At 48.8% G+C, this 13,847-nt stretch overlaps 5 protein-coding genes across 5 annotated transcripts; 2 read left to right on the top strand and 3 right to left on the bottom strand.

Annotated features, from left to right (window-relative positions):
• Positions 1–91: 91 nt before the first annotated feature.
• BDR25DRAFT_373568 (uncharacterized protein) lies at positions 92–2,328 on the bottom strand (the record flags this gene model as incomplete). The annotated part of the gene is made up of 1 exon (XM_033697294.1): positions 92–2,328. One exon carries the CDS (start codon positions 2,326–2,328, stop codon positions 175–177), a length of 2,154 nt encoding a protein of 717 aa, XP_033544876.1. The 3' UTR covers positions 92–174.
• A 554-nt stretch (positions 2,329–2,882) lies between these two features.
• On the bottom strand, positions 2,883–5,368 carry BDR25DRAFT_265581 (Sec1-like protein). Its single transcript, XM_033686927.1, has 4 exons — positions 5,203–5,368; positions 4,953–5,148; positions 4,519–4,730; positions 2,883–4,470 (listed from the first exon to the last, which is right to left on the bottom strand). Exons 1-4 carry the CDS (start codon positions 5,278–5,280, stop codon positions 2,983–2,985), a joined length of 1,974 nt encoding a protein of 657 aa, XP_033544875.1. The 5' UTR covers positions 5,281–5,368; the 3' UTR covers positions 2,883–2,982.
• Positions 5,369–5,546: 178 nt separating this feature from the next.
• On the bottom strand, positions 5,547–7,199 carry BDR25DRAFT_265578 (DUF605-domain-containing protein). The gene is made up of 3 exons (XM_033686926.1): positions 7,044–7,199; positions 6,768–6,996; positions 5,547–6,718 (listed from the first exon to the last, which is right to left on the bottom strand). Exons 1-3 carry the CDS (start codon positions 7,144–7,146, stop codon positions 5,635–5,637), a joined length of 1,416 nt encoding a protein of 471 aa, XP_033544874.1. The 5' UTR covers positions 7,147–7,199; the 3' UTR covers positions 5,547–5,634.
• Positions 7,200–7,343: 144 nt separating this feature from the next.
• Positions 7,344–9,459, top strand: BDR25DRAFT_290563 (thioredoxin-domain-containing protein). The gene is made up of 3 exons (XM_033688523.1): positions 7,344–7,605; positions 7,655–7,662; positions 7,713–9,459. The coding sequence occupies exons 1-3, from the start codon at positions 7,453–7,455 to the stop codon at positions 9,052–9,054; spliced, it is 1,503 nt and encodes a 500-aa protein (XP_033544873.1). The 5' UTR covers positions 7,344–7,452; the 3' UTR covers positions 9,055–9,459.
• Positions 9,460–10,179: 720 nt separating this feature from the next.
• Positions 10,180–13,316, top strand: BDR25DRAFT_344364 (P-loop containing nucleoside triphosphate hydrolase protein). The gene is made up of 5 exons (XM_033693933.1): positions 10,180–12,101; positions 12,180–12,420; positions 12,471–12,596; positions 12,662–12,922; positions 13,160–13,316. Exons 1-5 carry the CDS (start codon positions 10,257–10,259, stop codon positions 13,165–13,167), a joined length of 2,481 nt encoding a protein of 826 aa, XP_033544872.1. The 5' UTR covers positions 10,180–10,256; the 3' UTR covers positions 13,168–13,316.
• Positions 13,317–13,847: the final 531 nt, after the last annotated feature.

Raw genomic sequence — 13,847 nt, 5'->3', positions numbered from 1 at the left:
GCTTGGCATTTGTCAGCCTCAGCTTCACCAAACCTGCATGTTGATGCCCTTCCACGGTTCTATTCACTAAAATGAACATTAATTTTCTCAGCATGTCCTTCGATTAAGATCCATTCTCTGAGGTGTTGGGATACAGATTTTGAACGAGTTACGGCAAGCAAAAGGGTGATGCAGCTAGAACAGGCATTCAACCCCATCAAGCTTTGCCTCCCCTCCTCCCTCCTGCAATTCCACGTCTTTTACTCCGCTCTTAAGATATACCCTCACAGTTCCTGTTGCACCTAAGTCCCCATATGTTACCTTCAGACTTTTCCCGGAGGTATTGGTCGTCATCTTGATCTCCACACCCTCCCCATCTGCACCCTCTCCCTTGAAATATGTAAATCTCGACTCCTTAACCTCAAAACTGGGAAACACCTCCACCGTTAACTTCGGACTCCAATTATCGATCCACCTCGCATTTCCTTGATACACGTCTCCGCGAGGGATAATCGCACCCTGGGTCACATACACCGGAGACGAGGAAACGCTGAGCGTGACACGGGCTGTATCACCTACTGCGTGGATATCCTTTTTGCCAAAGTATTCAAGATATTTCTTCGACCCGCCGGCCGGGAAATACACAGTTCGTGTGCCGCCAGACGAAACAATGGGGGCGACTAGGAATTCTGCACCGAAGAAATACTGGTCGTTAATCTCCCAGGTATTTTTGTCCTGCGGGGCTTCTAGGAATAACGCGCGCATTATTGGCGCGCCCGATTTGCTGGCTGCGTATGCATAGCTCTTGATGTACGGAATCAGTTCAGAATGTAGATTTGCTGTTTGCTTAAGGACGTCGACTGTTTGGGTCGAGTTGGTGTAAGGTGAGTACCAAGGTGTGTGGTTTGTTCCTAGCATAAATTCGTACACGGGCGAGAATGCAGAAAACCACATCCATCTTGCCCAAACCTCCTCGGTCGGGCTCTGGGTGCTTCCCGTCTCTCTAGTATAACCTCCTGTATCAGAGCCCCATATTGGAAATGAAATGATACCAGAGCGGATCCCGGAAGCAACCGAATAAGCAAGGCCTGTGAAATTCGCATGCGAGTCTCCATTCCAAATCGCGGTGCGAGCACGCGAACGATCTACAGCGCTACGAGCAAAATTGTAGAAGTTACTCTTCCCCCAACGCTTGATCATGGTGTCGTAGGCGAGTTGGAGGAAGAGTGTCATCTGGAAGTTTTGTTCCCAAACGGGCATTTCTTCTTCTTCACCTCTATCAATTTTATATCCCTTCACTCCTACGCTAGGGAAATACTCCAAGCTCTTCTTGAAGTAATCGTAAGCAGCAGGGATGCTGAGATTGAGTGCCGGACCGAGGAATTGAACGGGGTCGACGCCGGGGAACAGCCAGTTGTTTGTCTGTGAGGTGTTGAAGAGCTCGGTTTTGAAGAATGCGCGGTTTGCGATCCAGACCTGGAAGTCGAATCCCCAGTCACTTAGATTCGCGATGAAGCCCTCTGGATCTGGATAAAACTTCGGGTCGAAGTCGAAGTTTCCAAAGGAGCGGTTTCCGGTGCCATAAGGACGGTCTGCAAACATAGATGTTGCGCGGATCTGGTTGTAATATAGATGGTTTACTACGTCGTAAAAGTTTTCCTGGGCGTTAGAAACGGTACCATGGAAGTCTTGCTCGAAGTCATCAGACCAGAAAGTCGGGCCAAGACCGGATGTTGGTGGCATTCCAGGCCTGGCGCTCAGTGCCGTGTACTGCTCGATGATACTTTTATAGTCCCCCTCGCTCTTCGGGAGAATTATATAGTAGGACAGATTGCTGGTATTGAAAATGAACTGCGCTTCCCCTGGCGTCTTGAAATCATATGATCCCATTCCTAGCGTGTCCGCATATACCCCGTAGCCTGCGCTGGTGATGAAAAATGGAGCGCGTGCATTTGACCAGTTTATCCCTTCTGCATTGCCCACCCCTTTTAAGTCAAATGAAACATTTTTGTTCGTGATTTGCGCGGAAAATGGATATTCCCATACGCCATAGAAGTGCGAGGAAGTGGCTGTAGTAAATCGCGCACCAAGGAAAGGGTATGTAGTGTTGAGCTGGACCTTTGCTACAGTGGGAGTGATGAAGCTGTAGGAAAGTTGTTGTGTATTATTTCTGAGTGCGCTGGCTGTTGTATTTTGACTCCCAGCTAAGATGACTGAATTATTAACGATAGTACGATTTCCATCCGTAATTGCGAGACCGTAGGATTTAGTGAGGGTGATGTGGTATGTTGAGAAGACAGGTGGAAGGAGAGAGAAGCTCAGCAATAGAAGATACAACCCCATGGCCATTGAGTAACGAAGAAAAAATGGTATGAGCCCGTACCTAGGTACACAGTCGAAAGAACCCACATCTTATATGAAGTTGTTCCTGATCGCCGACAGCGAGCAGACGCGGGTATTTAATCTACCGATACTACACCGGGTTCCAACCCATGATCGACATTTTAGGAGCGATTTCGAGGTTTTCAGAAAACAATTTTTCCGAAGCGGGAACTAGACTACGTTTGGTGTGAGTTAGATTTTCTGTATTCTAAGAAATGTGTGCCCCAAAGGAAGTGCGAGGACGATATGTTGATGGATCCCCGCTTCTCGGTGCGGAGAAGATGCTGTGGGAGGGTTGGTGACGTTAGTGGGACAGGGTACAGGCTAAATGGATGGGGCGCGCTTTTAAAGACCGCTTTCCGCCTTGTGCATCTTGCAATATGAAATGCTTGGAAGCTCTGCGTGAATGTGTTGGTGTTGAAATGGCGCTGGCTAGAGGAAGAGTGACGGGAAGTCGGGTCAACGGCTTTAACGTTCGAAGGTTGAAGAAATTGGAGAAGGACGCTAGTCACTCTTGGTCTAGTTAAGCAATGCCCAATAGACTGCCCAGGTGCGATCTCAAGCTGGTAGTGAACAACACTTGGGATTGGACTCCCTTCAGCATACACCGGCCCCTTTCAATCAACCAAATCTTTCGGCCTCAATTGCACTCCCTACAAGGCTTCCACCCTTTACGACTCCAGTCGAGCAAATCATAATCTTACTTCCTCTGCCTTCTCCTCCAACTTCCTTCAACTTCCGACCAATGAATCTTAGAGCCGAAATCTCCGCCCTTGTTACACCACCCAAAAAGAAGACTATCACAGTCTTCGCCGCATCATTGTGACTACCATTTAACATACTCCTTGCCTTAACAGCTTTCTCCTCGCCCGTCTGCGTTTCATCGAATGTCGCGCCTCTTATATACTTCGTCGCATCGTCAAAGATCCTTAAACCCTGGGCCAATGGGTTTGCTTGGGCCGCAGCTTGGGGGTGTGATGATGGTTTGATCAGATTGGCGAGGGTTTGCTTTTGGATTATGGATTGGACGATTCGGATCGAGAGCGGTGCATATCCTGAGAAGACATAGGATATATCGTTAGGCTCTGATTCGTTTACTTCATCATCCCAGAGCCTCAGACTCCGGCGTAAGGGTGTATAATTTGTTACCGACCCTGGTTTTGCGGCTGGTGTGGCGCCGAGACCAGAGCCTCCTCGTGGGTGGAGAAGAGCCATTTTCTCTAGAGATGACAGCGTGAGGAGGTGTTGCGGACCGTAGGCTTGAATAATGGCGCGTTTGAAGGCTTCAAGATCTTTTGGTCGCATTCCGGCATTTGTTGTGCATTCCAGACACAGGAGACGAAGGATAGTGGGTAGTGGTATATCACGCGAGATTAGCTCAGTGATAGATTCGTGTTGGGTTGTGGGGTCCGCGCCGGACATTATGTTTTGCTGGACTTCGAGGGAGCGCGTGAAGATGTCTGTACGGGTGTGTTTGATAATCTCTTCTGCTAGAGAGGTGTGAAGTTTGAGACTGGCTTGCTCCGCTTGGTATCCTGGGAGTTTGTTGACAAAGTCTCGTAGTTCTGCGGTTGTTTTAGAGGCCAATTGGTTCCGCTCGGTGCTGCTTTGTAGGCGTCGAGCTGCTTTGTTGAGAAGATTTCCAACGATAGCGAAGTTAGCATCACCGAGTGTGCCGTAGAGGGAGTCTTTAGGATCTATCATGACTTTGCGCTTCATAGTTGTTGACGCGGAGCCTGTTTGCCCAGGTTGGGGTGCAGCACCACCAACCACCGAGGAGTCTACTTCGGTCTGGTTTGCTGATATGCTGAACACTTCGTCAATGAGGCCTTCGTAGGTGAGTTGGGTGAGGAGCACGGTTGGAAAGTCGACCTCCCGATCAAGAATTATTAAGCTGTCAATGGTAGAGCTGGGAGTAAGTCCAAGGAAGGATGCCCCGTTGATATTACTACTCTCACCAGCAGTGACTTCGGTGCGCATTCGAATCAGGAGATCGGCGAGGCGTTTAGCATTTTCACCTTTGCCTATGATACGAGGGAAGAGGCCATGTCTTTGTTGATGGAGCATAAGGGCTTTTGCTGAAAGATAAATCGATGTTGGGTCCTTTCGCTTCGAGGTGTCAGACACTGGAAGAGTATATAATTATAATCTACCCACAAGATATAAATCTGTGACGGAGTCATCTAGCTCGAGCGACAACACATCGTCCGCAAGCGGAACGAAGAACAAGGGCCACTCGCTCACACTAGCCTCGCCAAGCACTCCAGCCTCTTCAAGGAGCTGGTCGGAGACCATGGTACGTCGGGGTACCCATAATATGGAGAATTCATGCTCGATTGATCCGTTGCGCCGTAATCGTTTGATTTGATCTGCGAGGGTTATCAGCACTATACGCTCGAGTCTCCCCGTATGGTAAAGCAAGAGGAAATCATTAGAAAGTGTTGAGAAATGTTTTATTTAATGTAGGGATCAAGACTGACATAGGTAGAGTAGGTGCTCTCTGCCTAGCCTACTTTAAGACCCCAAACGAACATCACGCACGACGAAGAGAACAAGGGCATGAGAGAGTAAGGAAAGATGGCCAAACATACCTGCAACGGCTAGTACAGTCTTCGCCTTCTCACCCCTGACTAGGAACACGATATTCCGCTGTGATGAGTCGACATTATCATTCTCCAAGAAGAACGGCCTGTCGACGCCATATTCCTGCAATGTTGAAAACTTCACCAACAGGTTCAGTGGTCCCGCAAGCGCCTTTTCTAGAACAAGATTTTTCTTCCCTCGCACCTGCACTCGCAAAGTCAGTAAGAATGACGCATTTCCCCGATGCTATTACCTTACACCTTCAAGGAGAAGAAGCAGGTCTCTACGGGCTTTTTCAGAAATCTCTGAAGTGTTGAATGGAGTTATTGGTGCCATGTTAATCAGTCCTCAGAGAATATGGAAAGCACTGGGAAGATACAAAGGCATGGTGATGCCCAAATGTGGCAGCCTTCGAGTGTAAGTGATGGTTTGGCGATGGAGCCCGGCGACTGACGTGCGGAACCAGGGATCTTCTCAAGCGCTTCACGTAATCGCTTAGTCAACTTATGGTCTGTGTGCTCGCTTTCGGATGAGAGTTGTAAGGATATTTGACCTGGCGCCACGTAACTTTAGGTGTTTCTATGTATTATTCTAAGGGTATCCTAGCATGTGCACATTTAAGACCTGAAAACCCAAGTATACATCATCAAGAAAGTATTGTACAGGCCCTGATCCGTTCGGAATAAGCCCTTAATTAGCTCCCAACGCCCTCAATGCTGACCGCAGCTCTTTCACTGCGGTGTTAACATCTTCAAAATTCAAAGCTGATATAGCCCATTTTGCACGTTTCTGCGCCTCCATCACGGACTCTTCATCCATTCTAAATGGACCTTGAAATGACGGCTGCTGGGGGGCGCCTGTCATTGGCTGAGGATATTGCTGGGGAGGTGGCGGTGCTTGAACAGACTGAGGTGGCTGTGGAGAGTACTGGTAGTGTTTTTGTGGTGAAATAGGACTAGGATGAAATGTCTGTGTTTGCTGAGGAGGCTGGGGGTGTTGAGGTCGCACTGGTGACGAAAATAATGACTGTTGGTTCTGAAACACATTCGGAGGGGGAAGCTGTTGTGGTGGTTGTTGTACCTGAGGAGGGGACGTTTGGTTCTGGTAGAAGGCTTGTGGGTCAGGTGCATGGGGTACTTGGGGTGCTTGGGGCCTTGTGGAGCTCTCAAAAGGGCCAGTCATCTGCTCGTCATCCCTCGACGGTGCAGTGGGAAGCCCCGGAGAGGCATTATCCGCAGTGAAAGTTGGGACATTTACCCTGGGGAAATACCCACCTCCAATAGAATCGACGGAGCCTTGCCGGGAAGTGGCGGGCTGGGAAATTGGGGAGACGTCTCGATGCGAGGGAAACTGGAGAGGAGGAGGCGTTCGTTGCGTTGAGTAACCAGTTGGTGCTGGAGGGAGATTCGGAGGTGGAGATATCCTTGAAGGGGAGAAAGTTGGGGAGGGCTGCGCAGAGGTATTGGGAGCGGACTCGACGTAAGGCTGGTATGGGTTCTGTGTCTGTGTTTGTGGTTGCGGTCGGCCTTCATTTATTCTTCGATCTTCTAGGTCATCCGGGTCTAGCGTAGGCGGAGATGTCGCAGGTGGAGGCGTTTCTTGAATGGGATTGGAGAGATTGGGGTCTTCGCCAGCCTTGAGGGCTTTAACGATGCGGAGGGCATGGTACTTTGCGAACTTCAGCTTGGAGGCAATTTCGGGCTCCAAAGGGTTCTTCCAGATGGACAACATCTCGAAGAAGGTGGCCGCGGCGCGGAAGGTATCTATAGTCTGCCTGTTCCGAGGTTTAGCGTTCGCTTCCTAGTCGATCTAGTGAGACATGCGCTGTCACCTTGTTCGCCCTGACGGCATTGTCTGCCCTCGCAAATGTCTCTAACGCAAACTGCTCGCAGTATGCATATGCAGCGACCTCGTCTAACAGAGCATCTTCGTTTGCATGTTCAGCTTTTGTCTGCTCGAGCTTCTCCATCAAATCGGTGGTATAGGTGGTGCATTCTGGATCGGCGAGATGAAGGTTCTTCCCTATGATCTTCTGGGTTATGTAGAACCTCACTAGCAAATATAAGCCGACTCTTCACTAGGTGAGGATGAGAACGTACGCCAGTAGGTAATAATAGGCTTGACCTTTTCAAGCTGGGCGGCGCGGTGGGCGAACTGGGCAATGTCAGCATCCTTGAGCCTCGCGGGGATGGTCGCCGCCATCTCGAGGAAGCTGGGGGTGGTGTTTGAATGGAAGGCGTTGGGAGCTATGTAGAGTTATGCAGACGCGACAGTTCCTGCTTGGTGGGATATCGGAGTGAACGTGTTAGTGGCTTGGCGTGAGAACCCCCTGCCCTGCACCCCGCCATGCGCTAGAGTAACATATGCAGCAGGAGCTTCATAAAGGACAACCTGTCATTTATCACGACACATGATGTGAGCACCCATACATAAGCCACCCTCACCTTGAACTTCCTCTACTTCAATTTTACCACCCCTTGTTTACACTCTCTTTCACCTCCCAACATAATGGTGCGCACAGCTACTCTCGCTGCCGCTACGGCCTCATTGCTTCTCTCTAACACTGTCCACGCCGAGGGATTGTACACCAAGAACTCGGCCGTGCTCCAAATCACTGGGCTGGACTATGACAGAGTGATTGCAAAATCAAACTACACCTCAGTAAGTTGACATTCCTGCCTATTCAATGGATTACTAAACAATTGACTAGATTGTCGAGTAAGCCCCCTTCCCATCCAGTCCTCCTTCATTCTTTAATGCATCTTAAGATTCTATGCACCATGGTGCGGCCATTGTCGAAACCTCAAGCCAGCGTTCGAATCCGCTGCCAAATCCCTCGCCGGTATCGCTAAAGTCGCGGCTATAAATTGCGACGATGAAATGAACAAGCCGTTCTGCGGTCAAATGGGTGTACAAGGCTTCCCGACCCTAAAGATTGTTCGCCCCGGCAAGAAACCAGGCAAGCCTTCGGTCGAGGACTACCAAGGTCAGCGCACAGCGAAGGCCATCGTAGACACTGTCAAGGACAAGATTCCCAATACTGTCAAGCGGATCACGGACAAGAACTTGAACGAGTGGCTAGCAGAGGACAATGAGACCGCAAAGGCTATCTTGTTCAGTGACAAGGGCCTAACCAGCGCAACTTTGAGGACGTTGGCCATTGATTTCGCAGGACTGATTCCCATCGCTCAGATTCGGAACAAGGAAACGGAAGCTATGAAGATGTTTGGTGTGCAGAAGGTCCCGACCCTGATTCTTCTTCCCGGTGGTGCAAAAGATGCGATCACTTATGACGGTGAAATGAAGAAGGAAGGCATGGTAGAATTCCTCTCGCAAATTACACCTCCGAATCCAGACTGTCCTCCGGAGAAGGTCAAGAAGCCCAAATCGAAGTCAAAAAAGGACGAGAAGAAGGCCTCAGCCTCACAGAAGTCTGCAGATGCATCCTCCACAGCCGCATCAACCAAGGGTGAGACAGTCGAGGAAGCGGTCAAGCCGGTGGTGTCTCCAGATCCAGAAATCAATGATGATGAGGCACCCAAGCCTGTTATCATCCCAGAGGAAGAGACGAAGCCAAAAATTCCCCTCGTTGCCGAATTAGCAGAGCTTCAATTGTCATGCTTGAATGCAAAGAGCAAAACTTGCATCCTCGCGATCCTACCTAAGGATGAATCATCCGAGGCTGCAGCATCCGCTCTGTCCTCGCTCGCTTCAATCCACAAGAAGCATGATGCCCGGGCTGGCCACCTCTTCCCCTTCGTCGGTGTTCCGGCATCAAATCCGCTGGCTTCATCGCTGGTTGCGGAACTGAAGCTTGGAAATGAGGATGAGGTCCACCTCATCGCTACAAATGGAAAGCGATCGTGGTGGAAGAAGTACTCTGGACAAGGATTTGGCTCCTTAGAAGTTGAGCAGTGGGTCGACGCCATTCGAATGGGAGAAGGCAAGAAGGAGAGGCTTCCTGACTCATTGTTGGCAGAAGAAGCAAAAGTGGAAGTCAAGGAAGAGAAAGTAGCGGACCAAGAACCCTTTAAAATCGAGATCGAGGAGATTCTAGATGATGAGGAGACGAAGGAGCCAGAGACACATCATGAGCATGGAGAGCTCTAATTAATGGATCAACGCGTTCAAGATGAGGATGAAAAGACTTGGGCTTTGTTCTTGGCCACATCCAAAATCAAGTGTATAACATCACGCTCACCAAAACAATTTCTAGCATGTGCAACAATACCATGGGATAGCAGAGGCATGTGATTGAGGCATTAGTTACATAATCTCCGGATTGGGTTTCTCCGAGCTCCGATCGCAGTTGCACCCCTGATTTTGCAACGTGAGCCTTTCACACACCGATACTAAATGCACCCATCTCCGAATTAGAGAATCATTTCTTAACTGCATTACGTCTAACCTTGATGCATTGCTTGGTGGAACAAGGATTCGCGATGGGTGTGATCCCCCTTCATCACTTAGTGTGCGGCACAGCAGCGTCTCGTAACCGCTTCCTCCTCCCCGTCGTCTCTGTGTACGTGTCTTTTCCAGCGGGTTCGTCCCGCATCTAAAGCTAGGCTGAGGCTTTCCGCCCCTGTTCATTCAGCAAGTCTGGGAGGAAGGCTGGCATGTCATAACTGCACTCTCCCGCCGTTCTTTAGAACCCTTCCTTTTTCGACTTCCGTCTCTTGAGAGCAATTGCTTTAGATCCAACACTAACCTATAGGAGGTCGAAAGAATATCAATAGCGTTTCGCTTTGGGGCTGCATATGAGGTCCCACACATCGTCTCAAACAGTCGATCAAGAAGGCAACTCTGAGGTCTGATACGCGATCCAAAACCAATAAGTTGTCGGCATGCTGTACATCAGGTGATCTTGACTGAGTCTCTTCGACGACCTCCAATCGCTCCATCATGGACAGCATATTAACGCCTACCACTGAGCATTGATAGCTAGGCATGTTTAGCGTGTTGGCCAAATTAGGGCAAGCGTTTCGAAGAAGCGCTTCCACTACGTTTGCTAGCATGTTGTACAACGCTCCTCTTCGAAGAATTTCATTGGTAGCCTTCAATGCAACTCCGCATAGTGCTACACTTCGAAACACGTTGGCTTATCTTCATACATCGTAATTTGTTTCACCCTTTTTCGATATTTAGCATATTCTAATATGAGATATGTTCGGTCGCTAATGTCAAGTATTTAAGTCTGCGTCTCTCGGTTTGAAGATACTCTTACCCAACCTCCCACACCTTTTTATCCAATACATATCTTCGGCAGAACTTAGACGGACTTGTTTGTTTTGTTTTTGTACTTCAACATCATAATGGCTGGGGTAGACACTCTGGAGCAGCTGCACTCTAAAGAGCAAGAATCACTCCTCGATGCCATCGATCAACTTCGTTCTTATGGAGTCAGCCATCATGATATTAGCCTGCCCCAGGTAATTGTCTGTGGAGATCAATCCACAGGAAAGAGCTCGGTTTTGGAAGGTCTCACGCGTCTCCGATTCCCTACGAAAGATGCGCAGTGTACAGCTTTCGCTACTGAACTTATCCTCCGGAGAACCTCGGGCCCAACTATCGCAATCCTTTGCAGCATCATCCCCTCTAATAACAGGACACAAGCCCAGAAGCAGCAGCTTGAGAAATTCCAACGGTCGTTCTCGTCACGCGAGGAGTTTTCATTTCCCTCCCTCCTAGAGGAAGCAAAAGCATGCATGAAGATTGAAGCCACAGCTGGAGCGGACAGATTTTCGGAAGACATATTGCGTATTCGATATACCGGCCCAGATCTTCCATCTTTAACCATTGTCGATTTACCAGGATTAATCCATTTTCAGGTCCAGCGACAAAGCGACGAGGATGCCATACTAGTTCAGACCTTAGTCCGAAAATACATGCGCAACGAGAAGTCCATTATCCTAGCCGTGGTTTCTGCTCGCAACGACGCCGATAACCAAGTCGTCCTGAAGTATGTTCGTAATGAGTTTGATCCTCTTGGAACCCGCACTTTAGGCATCATCACCAAACCAGACACCTTAGACTCTGGATCAGAGACTGAGCAGAAATTTATCGAAATGGCTCAGAACAAGGTGGTCAAGTTTGAGTTGGGCTGGCATGTTGTCAAGAACAGAAGCTTCACTGAGCGTGAACAGCCTGATGCTGAGCGCGACGAATCAGAAAGGCGATTCTTCGCCACGGGAGTCTGGAGGTCTGTTTCTCGATCGGACGTTGGCATCGATGCCCTGAGGACAAAATTATCGAAAATCCTTCTTCACCAAATCCGGGTAGAACTTCCTTCTCTCGTCGCGGCTATTGAAAACGCTATTAAGGCCACCGAGACCAGATTACAGAATTTGGGCAGCTCTCGGGAGACTTCAGATCAGCAGCGTACTTACTTAACAAAGAAGGCCGAAATTTTCCAGACCTTGACAGAACATGCGCTCCGAGGAGTTCCTAGTCATCCATTCTTTGATGGTCAGGAGGCAAAGAAGTTGCGTACAGAGATTCAGAACCTCAACATTGCCTTCGCGCATATCATGTACCAGAAGGGACACCGTTGGACTGTCGCGGATGACCAGCAAACACAAAACCCTTCCAGCCCTTTCGCGTCAAGCAAAGTTGAGGAATATGATGCGGAAGTGGACGATCCGGAGACAATCCCCAGGGCAGAGTTTCTGGAGAGTTACATTGGGCTTGCAGTTCAGCAAAATCGGCAACCAGGTCTTCTGTCACTCGTCAACCCATTTGTCGTGTGCGTGATCTTCCGTCAGCAGTCCCATCGGTGGCGAGATATAGCCAAGCTCCACATTAATCGGGTAGTCCAGGCAGTAAGAGAATATGTTGAGCTCAGCTTGATGTATCAGATGGACTCACGAACATACAACATGCTATTCTTAGAGCACATAGGGCCTGAGTTAGAGAAGAAGAGAGCGGCGCTTGAGAAGAAACTAGACGAGCTACTATTACCATACGAGGCAAGGGACCCCACGATGTACGATCCGAGCTTTGGGGCCGAACTCGACTATATTCGCGCTCGCAGATCCTACGAATCAAAGACAGGCGCCGCTGAGGGAGGCCATAGTAGAGCGAAGCAGCAGTTGCTGATGCAGTCTATCGACGACTTTACTAATTCTGAGATTTTAGACCTCATGCAAACGTATTATAAGGTACGTTCAAATCTTTCCGTTGATCCTCAAAGCTTGTTTTCTTTTTTCTACAGGAAGCTAGGCTAACCGCAGTTTAAGAGAGCTATAACAGTTTTCATCAACAACGTCGCAATGCTAGCTATTGAAAATTGTCTCGTTGCTGACCTCGCGTCCATCTTTATTCCGTCTGTAGTATCCGCCATGAACGAAGAGCAACTCCGTACCATTGGCTCAGAGTCCGAAGAGATTTGTACAGAGCGCAATGCACTGAAAGAGACGCTGGATGCTCTGCAGTCTGGAAAACGGGTGCTAGATCTTCAAGTTTGCAATGCCGGAATTGGTGAGTGCGAACATACAGGTCAATAAACTTCGACGCTGACAGCCTCTAAGTCTTAAGGCATGGGTTAGGGCCAAGAAAATGTTTGGTAGGCGCAGGATACCCAGTCAGGATACAAGTCTCGAGGCCGCAGACCCCAGCGTCCCAAATGGGATATAGTGGAGAAGACGATGATCCAAGTTAGTCGCTCCTCGTACCTTTCATCAATAGACACCGATCTTGAGCTTACAAATACCCACCACAGTCGAGCGAATGTCCTCTAGTTTCAACAGCCTCAAGGTGTCCCCACCCAGCGGCGCTTCTAAACCCCGGCCTTCTTCGGCGTCGAAGACTCGAAGTCGAACTTCGTCAGTAACGCCGGCAAAGAATGCTACAACTCAGCCAACCGTGAATGAAGGTTTCAGTCGCTCTGAAGTGGATCCTGCTCAGGAATCGGATACGGAAGATGATGTGTCGACATTTTGGCCGTTGGGAAAACGGCTTCCGCCTCAGGCCGAAGCTACGAGTAAGGCATCCCAATTAATCCACGACCCAAGTTCTATACAGCATATTCGCGCATATTCTGGAATGTAGTCAAGCGGTCGTAGTCTTCTTAATCCCTTCCCATTATCAGGTCGGGTGTCAAGAGGATAAGGACTTCCATCCCAGACCATACTTGGCCACACCCCAAAATATCTTCCATCACGCTGTATTCTATTGTGGATGTTATAAATCTGAAGTTTAGTGCTAACAATTCACCCAGGAGCTTAATACTTCTCTATTAAAGAGCCAGCAACAGCTTGATGATCGACAGCGAACAGGGCAACTCCTACAGGTTTAAGGCCACAACCTGTCAATAATTTTATCATCGCACAAGTGAAGCCACCTTTCAGCAAAACCTTTTCATTAAAAAAATATATAAAATATATCCTTATTTCGTATCCTCAACGCTATATACAAATGCGTATTCTTATTGTCAGGTCCTGTTCTATAGTGTCTTGGTTTGCGATAGTGCTATGTGGTCTGCAATTCTCAAGTCCAGATGAATCCTCAGGTATAACATTCAAAAATATAACAAAACGGTAGTTCATGACCACATTTCCTGCTCATAAATTACGCCTGAGCATCGTTCCGCACGAAGCCACAACGCCATATGCCTCTAAACAGCTTATCTTCGTAATGGTGGTGAGTAATACCATCTCGGTAAAGTTGTGTTGTCTCGTCTGATATTCCACGGCCCACAGACGAAGTGAACGGAAAAGTCCAAAATCTCCTTTTCGCTAAGAAGGCGTTTACATCTAGCAGGAGATTTATCGGACAACTGGACTATGGATAGCTCAAACTTAGAGATTACCATTGCGCTTCGGACTTGTTGGATCAAAACCCGAGTCTCTCCCGATTTACCACTTCCTAAATAGTTTGCAATAGATCTGCCCGTACAATACGCGCGG

This window comes from Lindgomyces ingoldianus, assembly GCF_010093535.1.
Source record: "Lindgomyces ingoldianus strain ATCC 200398 unplaced genomic scaffold BDR25scaffold_26, whole genome shotgun sequence".
Classification (NCBI taxonomy): Eukaryota; Fungi; Ascomycota; class Dothideomycetes; order Pleosporales; family Lindgomycetaceae; genus Lindgomyces; species Lindgomyces ingoldianus.
The sequence above is the reverse complement of the archived record's forward strand: the minus strand, read 5'-3'. Positions and strand labels throughout refer to the sequence as shown.